A 19,126-nucleotide genomic window follows, 5' to 3' on the forward strand; every position below is an offset into this window, starting at 1 on the left:
GAGTAGCTTTTAACAAAAGAGCTGCTCAGGTTAGACAGAGCTCCTGAAAGTGATCCCATAGATATGTATGTACATCAGGGTGCACAGTATACACAAGACACACATAGGTCCTGTGTCAGCATCAAAAAACCAGTCTGGGGATAGGAGATAGAAACTGAACAGCTTTGCTGTCTCCAGGGCCCATCCAGCTCATCATTCTGCTCAAATCCTCATCTGGAGCCCAAGAGAAAGGATGAATCAGGGTCATCCTCAGGCTGAGGAAAGCAGGACTGCTTCTTTCAGCTTGAAGTACTTGAAATCACAAGTTAAGGCTTTGTCTATATTTAACTGAAATATCTCTTAAAAAAAATTTAGATTAGCCTTGAGTTTCACACTCCAGCACAGCTCCTGGAGTTCTGGTTCCAATTTCAGTAGGTTCAGTTCATCTCCTTGTTCCACTCAGCTGGACATAGCAAGAGCCAAACATCCCTTATGACATTCAAAAGCTCAAATCCCCATACCAGTTCAACTTTCATATTTGCAAACCTCTGAGAGGTGATGATAACTTCCAAAGACCACCGAGGCTGTTGTAGAATTGACTATGGATAGAAGAAAAACACTTGGAGACAAAAACCAGCTGATTATGAACTTATCTACAAACTGCTCTAAACCCTAGCAGCAGCTAACATAATGCAGAACTTCTCTACAAGATTAACAAAACAGTGCAAATCAAATGTAGACATCTTGAAATAGAAATGGAAAGACAAAAAAAAAAAAAGCCCTTAAGCCATTCCAAGAGGTGAAGAACCACTGCTGGGACAAAGGCACTACCCGTCCTGAAGAAGAAAACAGGCACACTGTAGGGAGAGGACAGCTGGGAAGGACACAAAACAGGAGCACCACAAAGCTACCACCAGTTGCAGATCTTTTTAGAAACATACTTTTGAATGCCACATTAAAGCAGGAGGAAATACATATATATTATATATGTATATATTTATACACACACCACCAACTCTCTCCTCATGGCTCAGAGCAGTATTTTTCTCTCTCCTAGAATCCATTCCACTTTTAAGTAATGATTATTTTAAAACAATTTGCAGCATTTCCAAATGGCAAAATCTCCACAATTTGTTTGTGTTATTCCCCCCAAGTTTATCCTTCTGTCACTAGTTACCTCCCCGTCCCTAAAAAAACTCTCTTTTCATATGTCACATATATCTCAATTCTCCCCTAAACAATGCTACACAGCACACAGCCTTTGCCTCTTTCATTTCTATATTACTGTTCATTTCTGTAAGTATTATTCCAGTCTTAACTTGTTCAGAAGGCACCCAGAATAGTGAATTTCTTTTATGACATACCCTCAGTGCTGTTTAAATCCTCCCTGTCATTTTTTGAACTTTGATGCTAATATATAGTCAACAGTAATCACATTTGGGTACTTTATTGTCATGGTATCAACCCAGAACATCCACAGAAATCCTAAAACTTTTTCTGTAGTCTCACTCCAGCATCTGTCTTGATAATTGAAGTATAAGTTCAGTTTAGATCAATGTTCTCATACATATATATCTTTCCTTTGTTCATGCTATTCTATTTTCCCAGTCTATCAACATCTGGAAATTTAATTAACATACTCTTTACAGTACTGACTCTCTCGGATTTAAAGATGTTAAATAAACCAAAAGTGACAGGAGGCCTCATGAAACCCTATTGGACAACAATCTCTAGACTAAGATTCCCTTCAGTTTTTAAGATTTCTGTGCTGACTTTTAATCCATACTGAAGTGTTTATGGTCACATTTCAAGTCACTTAAATTTCTATCAAATGCTTCTACATTTGCAAATATTACATGAATTACACAGAATTTACCTGCAAATGCCAAGTATTTTGTATTCATGGCTTCCCCTTTCAGAATTACAAGAAAGGTGACATAGTTTAGATAATTAGCATTTCTCTACTTGAAAATATGTTTGTGCTTAAAAAGATCAACTTCTGAAATTAATTTTTCTACATTCAGAACTCTTGGTTAAATAAAAAGACTTCCACTGCTCATACAGAGAAAAAAATCATTGTTTTACACAATTCCAGATATTTATAACTACTTCATGTACAAACCAACTGTTTTCAGTTGTTGTTCTAGCAATTCACTGTCAAACAACAGCTTATGTACTTCTCACAGACAGATTTTCAATGTTATCAAATATTCTGTTTTCTTGTATCTTTAGTTTTAAAATGGCACATTTATAAGCATTTGCACATGAAATCATGATAAGTCACCATTGGCCTGTTTTCTTCCCACCACTGCCCCATGCAGTTGGAGCTCTGGCAGGCAGCCACACCAGGAGCAGGGCAGAGGCTGGGCCACAGCACTAAAAATGCACAGCGTGGTCTGGAAGATAGCAGATTAAACCAGCAGGTTGTGTCCCCAACCATCACATAAATGTAGAGAAAAGACACTTGGCTGTGTAAAACACATGAACAGAAGCCCAATGCATGCTAGCACACCTTTAAGAAACATAGGACATTATGTTAGCATGCCTATCATCAAAAATTACTCATAAAACAGTAAGATGATTTCTGGAAGAATGGACAGCAGAGAAAAGAATGCAAGCAAGCCACCAAACAAAACTGTATTACAAAGCAGAAGAAAGAAGAAAAGTCTTTACTTTCCTAGTAAAATTTTAAGTTTCTTTTAATAGAACCTAAGTTTTCCCTGCCATGACTGCTCAATGACTTTGAAATTCAGAAATAAAAAACAACCTGCTACAGCCACATTTTAATAATGATGTAATGTTAAATCCTTATCTTGAAAGGCCTTTAAAATAACAATCTTCCTTCTCTTTCTCTAATATTCTTTCTTCTTACTTTTGAATACTAAGATCCAGGAAGAAAACGATGATTGCACCCTGAAACTCAATTTACTCAGACACTGACTTTTAAAGCTAATTAGAGAAAGATCTTTAAAACTGAAATTAAAATTTAATTACCTACACCCTCTCTGTCTCTTTTCTCTGGGCTCTTTTCTAAAATGCAAATATCTTTGCATGCCAAAAGAAAAGACAAAAATGTCAGATTTTACAAATGTTCTACTCGGATCTGTCAAAAAATTGTGTTTCAGTATATTTTAATGAGCTAAAGTCTCAGAGTTTCGGGTACATTCTTCATGGATTTTCTTAAAACATGCTGGATTACCTCTTTACCTGTTTTCATGCTACTGCTCCAAATGTAAGAAAAATGCACTTCTAGTCCCCAGATGCCGAAACCTTTTGCAAAAATTTGTGCCTTACTTCTTTAAACAGTTGTGTGACAGTAGAAACATCATCAACATTGCTGCTGCTGAAGTTATTTTGCTTTCATTAAAGATCATGCCTTGCTAATAATACTATGATTGATATTTAGTTATATTATAATGAAGACACTGTATTACACATCTTCATTCTGCAGTGCAAGCAAGAGTTTACAGTGACAAGAACAAACTCCTGGCTGCTTTGGGGTGATAAAACTTTACCACCCTGAGACACAGGAAGGAAGTTGGCAGATATTTTTCTTGCCACAACTTTGAAAAATCCCCTGAAACTTAACAGAAAAATTCCTCCTGTTAGTGCAGTGCTATGAAAACTGTTGATTGTTTATGGTCTAAATGCTTTGGGTAGGCTCAGAAAGGAAGCAAGACATTTGCAACATTTTCCTGGATAGAAGAGAAAACATAGATGAAACAATAGGATTTAGATTGTAACTTGAAGAGCTCAGTTGGAAAGAACAAGGAATGATAGAATGTGTATAATATACAGCACAGTTCTTTCACCAGTGAGTTTCAGTCAGAGAAAACCCGCTGTGGTTGCCACTGTCGTCACCCCCTTCTGGTCCCCAGGCCACCACTGTGCTTTTATGTGAGGAGGAAAAGGGGTGGGGACAAGTGCAGTACCCTGCAGTACCAGATATGAGGGATTCAGTACTACTTGTTAGACTATATATATTTCTGACTTATCAGAAAATAAAGTTTCTATCAACATCTGTTGCCAACACAGTCTCGTACATTACTACATGACCTCATATGTGAAGTGAGAATTCCTTTGTGGATCATATGCAGATGCCAAAGAGTTAAACATGCTTAATTGAAATTCAGCAGGTACATGTGTAATTAGCAAGAGATTTGTCACTACACAAGTCCTTACAAAGCTGGTACCACTGAGCGGACACTTGGCAACTGTTCTTTTCTGGCTGGGGTGAGCATGGCTGGCTCCAGCCTTGCTCCACTGCAGCAAAGTTCAGAAGCCATAGAAAACTGAGCTGGGTTTTTTTTAAGATATAAAAGTGATCCTGTATATCATGGGCCTCTGTCAAGCTGAGGAAGGCAGCAATTTGGGGATATCAGAGCCTGGAAGTGGATCTGAACCTGAGTTACACAAAATCCAAATAGCTTCCTTACAGAAATTATTTAGAGAGATTTTTAACTGAAGCATAATAATTATGACAATCAAAAAAACTTGACCACAATCATTTAAAGGGTTGGGGTTTTCTGGACAGAAATTATATGTGCATAGCTACTGCACAAAATAAAAAAAAAATAGAAAATGTGGGAAGGAATAGCCTCTATGCACACTACTGAGTTTCCAACACAGCGCAAACAAAATTTACAATTAACATCTATAATAAGACAGAGCAAACATAGTCCTGAAGTTCTATTAAAAATTACCAACAGCTTCTGCAATTTTAATGGTACTTGCTCTTGTTTCCATGACAGAAACATTTACAAGGATTATTAGAAGCATGTTGGTACATTCATGAAACATGCTCTCATTATCAAATGCTCTCTCGTTTCAAATCTCTGTGAGTTAACGATCCACTGAACTCCTATCTGCTGCTGATGACCAAGAAGAGCAAAAGATCTCACGCAGACCTAGGAAAAGGCCACGTCATGCCACCCCATGTGCTCAGATAAACAATATCTAGCAGAAGGCTCTTCTGCACGCAGGGACTAATACAGCTCAAAGGCAAAGCACAGAGCATAAAGATCTCAAGAATATTATTTTCTGTCATTCAGCTGCAAGCATCAAGCTGAATCCCCACAGACAAATCAAGCATTTGTGTGTTTCAGTAATGAGACAAAATGCCACCAACCCTCCTCATCCACAGGGGATGCACGGGAGTGGAGCTGCCATGACCATGCCATGGGAGGGCACGCTGTGGTGCTCTCTGCAAGCAGATGTGACATTGTGCCTGACCTTTCATTGGGGGTAGGTCAGAGAACAGTCTGGGAAGCTGCAAAGTTTGGTGACTACACAAAACTAATTGTGACCAAACAAGGTCCTTCCAACTACAGAGCGGGGAATAAGAAGCTCCAGCTTCAACACAACATGCGAAAATCTTCTCATTAACTCTTAACATTAAAGATCACCTTCTGCAGAAAACTCCAGTGCTCCCAGTAGCCAAATAGTAAGACAATTTAGACTACACTGGAAGCTGTTAAATTGTTCAGATAATGCCCACAATGGGACGATAACATGTAACACCTGCTGTTCTTCAAGGGTGACAGACCAACAGACATCCTTCATTCTTCTTCTTTTCTACAAACAGATATCCACTTACTGCTTAAAACCATGCCTAGCAAGCAGTAGGACAGTAGTGCTGCTTGAAGTATGTGCACAGTTGAGCATCTTTACATGTACTTTTCAAAGTCTCCAACAACAACAGGGAGCATAAATAGTTCTCTTCTGGAAATGAAGAACATTTTCTACATGTAGAAAAACTTTGCCAATGTCTTTTTTTTTTTTTTTTTAATTTTTATTCTCCCCTCCTCCCCCCACCGTCTTTTTTTTCCCCCCATTCCTCTCCTGCTACAGGCCTGGAAACATGCAGTTATGCTGCATGCTTAATTATGTGCCTCTCACTCCATTTTTTTTATTTCACATTTGCAAATTTGGAGAGTAAAAAATTATTCCTAAAAGTTCAAAACCAAGAATAAGCCAATAGAAAGAGCTTCAACTGAGGTTCAAAAGGTTTGCTGCATGAAAGACAGTTCATGAAATTTTGGATCAATGACTTTTCATGCTTGCAGTTGCCAAATTTCATTAGAATTTGTGATCGGTTCTAGCCCAGAGATGAAGATCATCTTTCTTAGTGGGGAAACAGCTTTAGCCAGAACTAACAGAAGATATTTACTGAAATACTATGGTATATACTTCATGCCAGAATTTGTCAGATTCCCAGCAGCTAACTTTTCCAAGCTGTCTCCGCACCACAAGGCTCCCTCCTTGTCTCATCCTAGAATGTGCTACAATAATTTCAAGTATCTGCACACAGAGAGGGAACATGAGGTGGACAAACTTTATTTTACAAAATTTATGCCTTATTATTATTATTATTATTATTATTATTATTCATTTAATGCTATTAGAAATTCTCATTTTGTTTCATTCTTCAAAGGAGATTAATAAGTTAGTTATTTTTCTGCAGCCCAAAATGTACTGATACATTGAAATGAGAAAAAGAGCGGAATGCCAGCATATATTATTTGGTCTTCTTCCATTAACATGGGTAATTGGAGGTTGTTGCCTGAACATGAAGAGTGTCAACAGATTCAAAGGAAAATCAGTAGCCCAGGACAGGTTATCCTGGAAATGCCCTGCAAGTAGTCAGCTGGACAAGAGGACTCTGCAAAACCCCTCACACTCTGCACTGTACACTAAGCAGAAAAGAACATGCTGTTCCAGCTGTTCTCACAACTGAATGGCTCCTTCTGCACCTGTGCACTTGTACACCTTGCTCTCTTCCAAGACCTCCTTGAAGAAAGACTGTAAGTTAACAAAATCTCTGCTGAGGATGGACAGAAGGAAAACCAGGAAAACAAAGGAACTATAATTGTTCTAGTTCCTGTGAGCCCCTGGCCAGGGCTGCTTTTCACGTGTGCTGATGGACAGAGCGCTCACTTCCCTGAATGCCACACACCAGACACAGCCCCACAGTGCTAATGACCTCGGTCCTTGGGAAAATGTACCCAGGAGTAAAGCAGGCACATGGAAAGGTCACTCTCCATCCAACTGCCAACATGGAGATGCAAAGAAAGAGCTGCTTTTCCAGTAAGCGCCCCAGCTGCACTGGGATGCCAGTCAGGATGTAAAGGACAGCTGCAAGAGCACAATGGCATCCAGTCCTCAGCATCCACAGGCTTCCCCTACTCACCTTGTACCTGCATATCCATAAGATGCTCCTGATGTAACCAAAAAAAAAAAAAAATTCAGTGTAATAATACTTTTAGCTTAAGTTAATTCTCCACAAAGGTTCTGTGGAATGCAATTCCTCAAAATTTTCCACTCCTCAAAAGACAGTTATCTTGCATAACCACTAAAAGAAAGCCACAGGAGAAGACAGCCATCTCCTGTACAGATGGAGATATTTCTTCAACCTATCTGAGAGCAAATTATTTTAGGGAACAAGTCCTATTATCATCATTTTTATATTATATTAGAATTTAGAACACTTCCTAGTAATAAGACCTCCCTACCATACTGATTTTCAATCCATGCATCCTTACATGGCTTGTACAAAACACCTGGCCATTCACAGAATAAACACAAGGAAGATGTACAAACTGTGAGTAGAACATCCATAGGCTCTCACAGATCATCAACTTCTCTGCAGCATGCATCACACAGTCAATGTGCTTCCAGCAGGAACCACCTCTGGTTTTTTAAGTGCTTAGTTAAAAATCTAAAAATTAACTCTAATTGTTCTCATTCTACACCATTTTTACATTAAATATGGTGCTTCTGACTAAAAAGCACTTTACTGGTTAATAAAAGTAGCTATCTTGAGTTTTATGCAAAATAAAAAAGCAGAAAAATAGGTTATTATTGTTTAACTACCTATGTTTATGCAATCTCTGAAGACAGAGTATTTTAATAACTATATGAGTGCTAGCGTAGTTAATATTTCATATGAGATGTCAAAAATCTACGGCATTAAATAACATCTAAGATACTTACTCATCACTACAAATACAAAGGCTACCTAAAACAGAGAATGCTCATGCAGATGTTTTTTAAAGTCACTCCAGAACAAAAGTGTATTTGTATTCATGCAAATACACATTAGCTTTAATTGGGATTTTGCCTGTAGAGAAACTGAAACATTATCTTTTACATCATTCACATAAACACTAAAAATACTTCTTAAATCTTTCTAAAACTAAATAGCTTTCTGAGGCTAAGTTCATTACTTTGTGTTCTTCTCTGGAATTTTTAGAACTATTTTAAAAGTTATTAATTCATGACAGAGGTTTTTTTTTTGTCAGAGGAGATTTTGATTTACGTATTTTTCAAGCTTTTGAGAATACTTCCAAAGGATGTTTAACATTTTTAGTCTCAAGTTCAAACTTAGGAGAGAAAACTTACCCATTGGTCATGCAACATACAAAGCAAACCTCCTGAACAATTTTAAAAAGGAAGCCAAGACTTTGCATATGTGGGAAATGAAGTCTGAATCTCAAAAATTTGAGTGTTCCATCCCCTCCACAACAGAACATTTACAATAAAGGGGCTCTTTTTTATCATGCAAAAGCCAACGAGAGGGAAGACCACTCATGGAGGAACAACTCCTGGCTGCAGGTATTACAAATCACACAAGAGGGGGGCAGATTGGGCTGCATCTTGTTCTGTGCCCAGTATCAATCAGCCCTCACTAACCTCCCCCAGTTTTTATCAGCTCTTGGAATACAACCATCATCGTACCTTTTTGTGTGATTAGTATGGCAATTCTAATTTAGGGAAGATTAAAATAAACCAAAGAGATGTATTTGCTTTTTCTGAGATGACCAAAACCATTTGTGCAAAGCAAGGCTGCTCTCATGTTCCTCAGAAGCAGCTGGGTTATCTCAAATACGAGTACTGGACTAAAACCACCTATCAAATGTAAGAGTTTTTTGCTGTTTCCACATAGCTGAGGAGAAAAGCAGTTAAACATCTCAGAGAGCTCTGCTGCTCCTCTTCAGCAGCAGCACCTCCGCAGGACTGGAAATGGGAGCCAAAACTAACCAATCCCACATGCATTCAGATGTCCACATTCCTCACTCCTGGTTGGCACAGGAACAGTGCTGGGATGTTGGCCCTTGGCCTGCTAACTCCAGGAGAAAGGAAGAGACAGAGATCATGAGACTGAGAGATGATTATGCTCAGCACATCTAAAACCTAAAAGCAGGTATGTAATATCCCCATTGGGTCACTGGATCATGCTGTCACAGATCACCATCAAACAGTCCCTTTCTGACCACAGACATTCTGCAGCTCTTGTCCCTGTGCACACTTTGTGCTTCAGGAAGTCCTGTGACACAGACACACATTTACCTTTTCAGTAAATGGCACTTCACAATCCCCCTCCTGAGGAGTTTTAACTATTTTGTTTCCCTTTTCACATTAAAGCAGAGGAAAAGGACAGAACTGGACACCACATACTTTGAATTGCATTCCACTGGGATTCACGTAGAGATGACTGAAAAATAACAAGCTTAATCCACAAAAATGTAATACTAAGTTCTTTAACAAAATACACTTTAGCAGATTAGCTATCAAAGAAGACCAATCTCTCTGGTCCCAAACTGGAGGATAAAACTCTTTGCATGAACAAAACAAACACAAAAATTCTTGGATCAAAATTCACTCAGCAGCATGAGGCTGAAAACATTTTCCTCAGTTTGCTTGTCTAGCCTTTCCAAACAGTGATCTAACATCAGTGTTGAGGACAGCAAGAGGGAAAATTGCTGCCTAAGTGGCAGGTTTGTTATTGTATGACAATTCTAAAGAGTTCACTAGAAACTTCTAAAAAGAGCGTCTTTAATTCCCTGAAATTACTGATAATCGGCCAAGTGAATGGAGAACAATTATGAGCAAAATTGAATGCTTCCAAATGCCAATTTGCTTTATATCCTGAATTAATATTGCATAAGCATTTCTAGTCTCTTGCTGTAAAAGCACAGGACTAAAAACCTAGGCCCACAGGCAGTCTTGCACAGCTCTCCCTCAGAATTCTGTATCATCATTTTTGCATTTTATAATCATACTTAGCATTTAAGTGGTGACTTACATATTTAACCTATTTTTCTTTCAAAAACAAAACCCCACATCTGTAAGGTAAACTGTTTTCTGCATTAAATGTTCAACAATAAGCAGTCACACAATAGCACGAAGCCCCTAGTACAGCCAGAGATATAAGCTGGATTTTGCTACTAATTAAGTCAGAGCACACTTGAAACCATTGCTGCAAAATAGAGTCTTAGGAATTTTTTGTAATACAGCTATGCCAGCAGCTGGCCATGAAGTACAGCAAAGAGAATTAGTACTCTGGGAAGAAAAGGGCTCAAAACATCCTTTTTTTTTTTTGCTGAGCCAAAACAGATTTTTTATGCTGAGCCTTCTGTTAAAGGGCCAAGAAAGTGTAAAAAGTTAATGCAGAATTTTTGTCAGCCTCAGTTTCCTGAGTAGTAGATGACTTTCCAGCCAGTCCCACAGAAGAAAAAGACCAGCCCAAGCCACGGTGACTCAACCAGATGCTGTCCATCCTCCTTCGTCTGCGCTTCCTCTGCACCAAGGAGGAGCTGAATCAAAAAACAAATGCAAAAAAACCTTTAAAATTAATTTTCTCCTTTTATCCTAAAAAACACCAAAACACACAACGAAGCAAGACAAAACAAACCTAACCAAGTAAGCACATTCCACCTACAAACAAAATGTAGGGTATGGATGAATGGGAAACCTGGCTGCTGGGGGCTTTGCAGGAGTAAAGGGTACTGCAGCAGTATGGCTACAGATTTCTGTGGCAGACAGGATGGAAAGATTACAGAACTGGATGGAATGGACAATGAAAACAACAAGAGAGGGTGCACCAAAAAAAAAAAAAAAAGTTAAGAAAGTAAATACAGAATAATCTTGAATGAGAAAAGCATAGGTCCAAGTATGGGAAGAATCATTTGCTACACACATCGCAGCACTACTGTGAGACTCCAAACAAGACTCATAACTCAAATCCGGAAGACACCCTGTGATCATCCTGTCAAACACCTATATAAGCCCAGGTACACCATGCAATAATGTCTGCATTTAGTCTTTTAACTTCTGTTGGAAATACAGAAAAATATTGACTTTAATTTCAAGACTTCAGGAGACAGAGAATCCATCAAAGCCCCAGGACTGTCATTTTTAAAGCTCTGCAATTCAGTGAATGTCTCCTATGTCAGAAAATCCACAGTTTGTGTTTCAGGAAAGGTAATTCAAAATGTCACCATGAACTTATACAAATCTAACATTACACACTACCATTTTTCATTTTGTGATTAACACTTGAGAAATAACAAAAGTGTAATCATGTGGGATTATCCTTCCTTTTCATGTCTTTAACTTTTTTTTTTTGTTTCTTTCTTCAGTTTCTGGCATGGACCAGGTCTCAGATTCTACAGAGAGTTTTGCGAAGAGAAAGGGTGAGCGGGAGGGCAGCAGCAACCTACTCACTTTCAGAGTCATACATCATTTACATGGGTCCTAGGGTAATTGTTTATACAGCAAAGTAACATCAAGGAAACAGTTATGTATTTTTATTTGTCCCCAGGGAGGTAAGCATTCCCTGCCACTAGCTCCTCTTCCTGCCCTCCCCCCTCCCCTTTTCTGACCAATGCATCTTTGTTCTTTTATTCTTCATGCCTTCTCTTTTCCATTCTCCTTCTGTTTCTGATCACAGGCTGATACGAAGTGGTTGTCTCCTTTCTAAAATTTCCATGAGGCATCAAGTTAACCCAGATGCACGGGGTTGTCAATCTGGAAGTCAGCAAATGGAAACAGAAGGAAGGAGCATCAAGTCACCAGCTAACCTTCTTTTGGGTTAAAGCCTCATCCCCATCACACGTGCTGAGCGTCTCACATTCTGCAGCTTGATAACTACAGACAGAAAGCACAGAGCACACAAAGAGCCTTCATCAGCAGCCCTACCTTTGACATTTCCTCACTTTTCATTGTTAAAAATGACCCTTCAGGTATCTTACAAGCAAACAACAGAAAAAATAGTGAGGGAAAAAATCAAGGAAGCAAACACAGAGCAAACAGTTTACATTGCAGTGCAAGTAATAAAATAGTTATGACTAAAATGAAACAAATGTATTTAATTTGGCTGGTCAAAAGGAAAATAAAACTGAATTAACCACATGTATCTATGGGTGAAAATTACTATCCCTCTAGCTAAAATTATGACTTTAAGAACTTTTTCCAAGGAAAGATAAATGAAACACTGTATTTGGTTTAAATGTTACATGTACAAGGACTTAAAAAAAAAAAAAAAGAGAGAGGAAATGTGAAAAAAGTCCCATAAATACAGCTTTCCTTAGAAAAGCCATCCCTTTTGATACAGCATAAGATGAATTATTAGATTTAATTACTTACTAAACTTACTAAATGCTGTAAAAATGTGGTCAATGAAATGGCTTCCTCCCACAGAGGTCTGAAATTCTGTTTCTTTCTGAGGAAATTCTAGCTATGTACCAATCTTATCTGCTTTCATACTGAAAACACTGAAAACCTGCTGTCCTAGAACTCAAGACATCTGTCAGATCTGGGAGGCATAAAGTAGAGAAAAATACAACAATGATTCACAAGGACTCAGTGCCTGTTAAACACAATTGGATTTGCAGAAAACCTTGAAAGGATACGTACAGAGAAGATATTTAAAACATCTGGCAAAACCTGGATGAGGGGAGGGTGGAATACAAGCCCATAACATAAGAGCAAATTAAAATACTTCATTAAAAATATTTTTCACCCTAAGTAAAACATTCCAAGTTTGAAAAAGAAAAATGGAAACAAATGGAGCAAAATCCCAGCCCTGGGAGAACTGAGAAACTGAAACTGGTATATGGTACATACAGCATGGCACAAATTGCTCAGTATGAGTGAAGCTGATGTACTGCCTTCAGGGTTTTAGAAGTAATTTAATATTCAATTCATCCCATAATAGGAATCCCATGCAAAGAATTCACATGCACAAAATCATTCTGGTAAAACACAGAATGAAGACTCCTAGAAGCTGGCTTGTACACCAGCGGCCACACCAGGCAAACAGCACATAAATAGCTGCATTACAGTCTACCCTGAACTGACAGCCATTGGGAACTGTATGGAACTTCCATACAGCAGTGAAATCACACACACAAGCACAGCTCTCCTCCTGGAGCTCGTTCTGCAGGGCATGTACCCATGAGCGTGAGCTGCACAGGGAATGTGGGGTCTGAGCCCAGCAAAGCGCACACTGCCCCGAGCGCTGCTTCCCTGCCTGGAGCCTGTGGCACACTCTGGGCACAGATGATCCACACAAACCCAGAGCCTGCACCCTCAGAGGGCAGCTGCTTGCTCCCAGCACCACTGAGGACATGGCTCAAGCAGGCACTGCTTTGGTACCCCCATGTTCTATGGGCTCTCTGGATTTGCTGCCACCACAACACACTATTGCACAGCAGCTGCCAAGACACAGAGTTTGGGATAAACTCTTCAGCTAACACAAAAGCTGCAGTAAACAAAAATCTTTGAGTATTCCCAGCTGCGGTTTCACTGAAGCTTTTTCACCCTTCACTTTTTGGGCGATATTTTTTTAAACAGTTCAGTTTTCTCTTCCTTCCCTCCATTGCTGCTTACACACGGCTTCTCCTCCTCGAGCTCCTGGAGCAGCACCCTGGCAGTGACCTCTCCTCAAGCCTTCAGCTGCATGTCCTGCTCCCACGGTCACTGCCGAAAGCACAAACCAGAAATAATATCTCAGTACCAGCACTAACTGCAAACAGATTTTCCCCCTACCCTTTATGGGTGGAAGAACTGAAAATACTTATTACACTGTAATGTTATGTTTTAAGCAACATAACAAAGAGCTATGGGAAAGCAGGATTACGGGAAGACTCTGCCCACTTGTGTTTTATTACTTTAAAGGTGAACTTAAAACAGAGGTAGAGGTAAATCATCTACATGTACAATACTCACAGAAATATTGCCTACTATGTCAAACTAGAGCAGTAACTTTATTCACTCACTTAATGGATATTTCCCATGGATAAATGTCATGCAGTTCATTTGACAGAGCAGTTCCATGTTTTTTTACTGCAGTAACACCTTCATTTTCATTTATTTTTCCATGAGTGAAGAGCCCAACTAAAATTTTAAATAAAACATGAAGACACTATACTATGTAAGACCCTTCAGATGGAGATCATTGTGAAAGTCGGGCAGTGTTTGACCTAAAATTCTCTGTCATCTAATGAAAGTCTTAAACATCAGAGCTCAAAATGGGTTGGAACAGAAGAAGTGAACATCATTTTTATATTTGATGGAGAAAGCTTTCACATGCAGAAAACCTCCAAAACACCCAAAAGCAGAGAGATCAAGTCAGGACTTACCAAAAAACACTGAAAGACTTATTTGTGTATTATATAGGGCTGGTTTACAAGGCACATGTGTCCATTCTCCAACTTGTTAGAAACTGGTGAACATAATTTTATTCTTTTATAATCTAAAAAAACGAACTGCTAGCATTGCTTCAAATGTTATTTTCATTGAAACAGTTTCAGCAGTTGCTGCCCATCATTATTCTGTCTGTAAACTTGCAAATCCATTTACTTTAACAGCCTATATTTGAGGGATACTCCTTTACCCAGCCACCCATTCAGAGGCTGAGCATGTTTACAGAGAACTTTTCCAAGTCCTCAGGGAGCCAGGATACCTGGAAGATCAGGAAAGGCAGGATGGCTGTACCACCCTGCACAGTGTGTGAGGGAATGGGGTACAGAGACACTCAACTGCACAGAGCAGTGAAGACAACTCATGTGCTTCAGACCTGATTAACCCTGCATCATGCTTATTCCTCCGGATTTGGGCTGGCTTTCAGGGCCACGTGGCACCTCTGATGCTCCAACATCTGAGAACACATGGCAAGAAACAGCAAGGCTGCCCCTTTGCAGAGGTTTACCCACTTGGGAGCAGCACCACAAAGTGACCAGATACCGGTGTCAGACCCAAGGGAGATGGCACTGTTGGTTTAACCATAAAACTCCATCCAAGTGTCTCAAACTCAATTTCACTCCAAAAAAAATCCAACATGGGATTTTCTGCACTCATACATACTGTCCACAACCCAAATATACTTCCCAAGCTTAATTAGGGATGTGTAGGAACTTCCTGGGGCCATGCAAAATTAGCCTTTCTCTTCCAAATTTGCAAATTACCTTTTTTAAGGCAACAAAGGCAATGTTCTACTTCACGATAGTCTTGGGGATTTTTTACTCTTTCCTGTAAGAATTTATTTTTATGGTGTGAGTTAAATCACATGCAGAATGGGATTCACAGACATGTATTTTGGAACTGGTCAACTCCATTTCTCTCCCATCAGAAGAGATTAGCCAGTGCACCTTGTCTAGGCAATGGCCTATTTCGCCCTGAAATAAGCTGTAAAACAGGTCAGATGAACACACCCAAAAGGTGTCCAAGAATGAGAAACTGGGCTGCCTTGAGCATTTAGTTCACATGCAGAACCTAAAGTCTGTTGGTATTAACCTCATCCGTCACATCTTCTTTTAATCAGCTGTTGCCCAGCAATTACCAAAAGAGTCCAATTTTACTTTCAGTTGTGAATATGAACAGTGCTGTACAGAGAACTGAATCAAATCCAACCCCTCAGGATAAGGTTTTAATGGTTGATCAAAGTTTGCTTTGAGAAGCCTAGTTTCTGACTCATATGCACAGTTTTTGGAAGCTAATGCAAGCTTGCTCGTGCTGTCTTTGTACAGCCCTTTACCATATACATGCAAGCAGTAGCAATATTTTAACTTAACCTAAGCACCACTTTTTGCTTTTGTTTGTAAACCCACATGGTCCTCAACTCCCTTCTACATATAGAGTCATTTCTACTTTCTGTAAATCCAAAACTATTGATAGAATTAGTTACCTAAATCTGTAACAGAAGCTAGAAACACAGACCCGGAACACAGCCCGAGTTCACAATCACTCCAACCCCAAAGAGCCCAGCTCTACCATCAGCCCAGGCAGTAAAAGCCCCCACCACCAAGGTGGCAACTGTGTCATGAAGGGAGACCCTGTCTGTGCCTGCAGTGTCACAAAAGGGGAGCTGAGCTGAGGGGCCCTGCCTGCAGAGTAGTTGTGGACACCGAGCCGAGCCAAGCTGTGACAGCAGGAGAGCAGGGGCTGGGCTCGGGCCTCACCTCGGCTCAGACCTCGTCAGGTGCATCGGCTGGAGCCGAACTTGTCACCTCCACGGCATCCAGTGCCAAGGGTCAAAAAGAGAAAAGTTCTTCTGAATACATACACTTTATTCTCACCCTGAATGCTTCATCTGCCCCTAACACGAACCCACAGCATTCTGAAGCTGGCACTCAACTACATAATTCATTTAAGGTTTACAGCAAGAGATGGGTAGGAAAAAGAACAAATTTCATCTTTTTTTCAAGTAGGAAATAAGGCAATAAACTAATGGAAAGTTATTTCTCATCCACTCCTTTATTTCAATATCATGTTTCAGTCCTTTTCAGTGCATGAGAGAGTAAATAAAAAACAACTGAAAAACAAGCCTATTCAACTAGTAGCCATCTGTCTCTCTCTCTCATCCTCCTCAAAGGAACATGTCAAAAGACACAGAATTTAAAGCAACTTTTTCCCAGTAATCACCCAAAGAGATGGACTATCTCCAAAACACATCCTCATCTAAAAAAAAAAAAAGAGAGAGTTAATGTGCTGTAAATGTAATAAGGAAAGGAGCAAGAAGATCCTTTGTGAATTATGAACAAAAGCAAGCAACAATTCTCACACTGAAGTACAAGTTTAGCCTAATAAAGGATGTACTTTAAGTACTTTAAGCCTTACAACATCGGGCTTGTGATCAAAAATACCCACATGCTTTTCTGGGGGGGCAGCCATACACTAGCTGATGCACTGAACTAAGGGTAACCTCACAGACAGTGCGGCACAGAGCCCCCAGCACACACCACTCTTCATTAGCCCTAAAACACCAATCCCACAAAATCAGCCTGCTTAGGACCAAGTGAGTAATTAAGTACCTTTGATAAACTGTGCTTCCTCTCCTATTGGAAAATTTTTTTGTGAGTAATTAATGTAAGTTGACCAGCCCCCCATACCCCTTCAAAGACCATTCCCATTGCCTCAAAGCAAAGCAAAACATGACTGGGATGCCAGTTAATGTTGCAGACTAGTGGCTCTGAATGTTAAGGATACTGTTTTATCACATTTCAGAACAACTATCTATAAATACTGCATAAGGTTTTTAGAAACTGTTGGGCAAAAAAATGTAATATGTACATATGCCTTCATAAAGTAAAAAAATTCACAGGGTGGTTGTCTGTATTGTGAGAAAGCATTCTCTACTCATTTCAGATTCATGTTCCTTTGCCTTCACTGTGCTCCTCCTTGTTTGCTTATAATGAAATTACAAGAAACAGAGGAGCAATCAAGAAAGTATCTATTTTAAGAGTTATTACACTTACTTGTATAATACATACTGATATGTGGGGTGACAAACTCTTTAAATAAACATATAGCTTTATCTCAATGGTATTAAACCCATGATACCACAATATGACAGACTTGAGCAGCTACACTGCAATGTTTGAGTGGGTAAAATGGCATAATATTTTTGCATACACAAATATAGAGTTCCATTACAGAAAAAGTTGTCTTTCATTTAAAGAAATGGAAAATAAAACCCAGAAACACCATCACCACCACATATGAGTGTTGAAATATTCTGAGAGTACAGCTCTGATTTCCACAATAGCTTATTGTTCAACTGAACATTAAATCTATTTAAGATGTCAAACTTAGACTAATATCCAAACCTGACTTCTTAAACTATTCAAATTCAATACTTACATCTTTATAACCTTTCCTTATTATCCCTCTTGTACTATATTCTCTAGCTGCGGTACAACCAGGTATCAGATACAATACTGTATTTTTATTACTCCCCATTATTAGTACTTGCAGATAGAAGTCTTCACCATATGGAATAACATCTTGAAATGCACCACAATTGCTCAGGTTTCCTCTAGAGAATCAGTAAGTTCTAAAATTTTTTACTTTATTGGTTTCAGGGATTTTTTTAATCCTACTAGAAGCAACAGTATTTTGCTTGCTGGTATACTGAGAAGATTGAAGATATTAAAGGTTAATTTAGAAACTTAAGCAGTTTAAAATCCATTTGTTTTTACAAACGTGTCACAGTCTCATCAAAAACACATGGTTTTTAAACTGCTCAACAATCCCAAATTAACAGCAGAGCACTACGCTTGGAGAAAACACCAACTGGAGATCACTCAAGTCAGAACTGTGCTGTACAAAGATCAAATTTAGCCTCATGGAAGAAAGTGGCACCTGGTACTGATTTTTTGATTCAACAACTCTGGCTTTTAAATAATCATATCCCTCACAGAGCTATAGAGATAAAATGTGATAAGAATTCCTGAACGGCGAGAGCACCAGAAGGTGAGGAAACAGACTTTGCTAAATCTTGTCCTCAAACTCCAATGCATGAGAAACCTTCCTTATTCAGATGCCATCAGCTGAGGTGCAAGCCTCAGTTCAATGTTCTTTTTGTATTACACAGTAAAAGAAACATAAGAGAACCTGGCAAGGGAGTAACAGTGGGAATGATGGTTTGGAAATCCTTTGTATTTCATTCCTGGAACTTCACTGGAACTTCACTGGAATTACAGGCATCTGAACACCAATGAAGGAGACCAAGGAGACACATCGTGGAAAGCTAAGCTGATCTGAGACTCAGTGTAGAGAGGGGAAAACCTCCCACTGCCTTCAGCAAGCACTGCCTGGAAAGTCCTAATCTTTCATTATAAATGTGGATGACTTTCTCTATATTTGTAATCAGCTATTTAATCCTAGAGATAACTCGATCTGATAAAGCTCCAAACATCTGGGGTTTGATGAACTCATCTTTCCCTTCCTCCCTTTCTAATCTCTCGATTCCTTAGTTCTTCAACATTTGAAAATATCTTTTTTCCATACATAAAGATGACTCAGAGCTGAATTAGGAGTCAAAGAGATACAAACAAGAATGAAAAAGTTTCTAGTGGCCATATGT

General features: G+C 39.2%; 1 protein-coding gene across 25 annotated transcripts in view; it reads right to left on the minus strand.

Annotated features, from left to right (window-relative positions):
- The window catches only part of PARD3 (par-3 family cell polarity regulator), a 451,418-nt gene that overhangs the window by 276,697 nt on the left and 155,595 nt on the right, over positions 1-19,126 (minus strand). For 13 of the 25 annotated variants that reach the window (XM_017741452.1, XM_017741451.1, XM_017741444.1 and 10 more), the window contains one exon: positions 13,651-13,740. The exons of the other annotated variants lie outside the window; for them this stretch is intronic. In XM_017741452.1, the coding sequence (XP_017596941.1) occupies positions 13,651-13,740 (90 nt within the window). The remainder of the gene's footprint in view (positions 1-13,650; positions 13,741-19,126) is intronic. 25 annotated transcript variants of the gene reach the window in all.

The sequence above is a fragment of the Corvus brachyrhynchos genome, unplaced genomic scaffold, assembly GCF_000691975.1.
Source record: "Corvus brachyrhynchos isolate BGI_N302 unplaced genomic scaffold, ASM69197v1 scaffold167, whole genome shotgun sequence".
Taxonomy (NCBI): Eukaryota; Metazoa; Chordata; class Aves; order Passeriformes; family Corvidae; genus Corvus; species Corvus brachyrhynchos.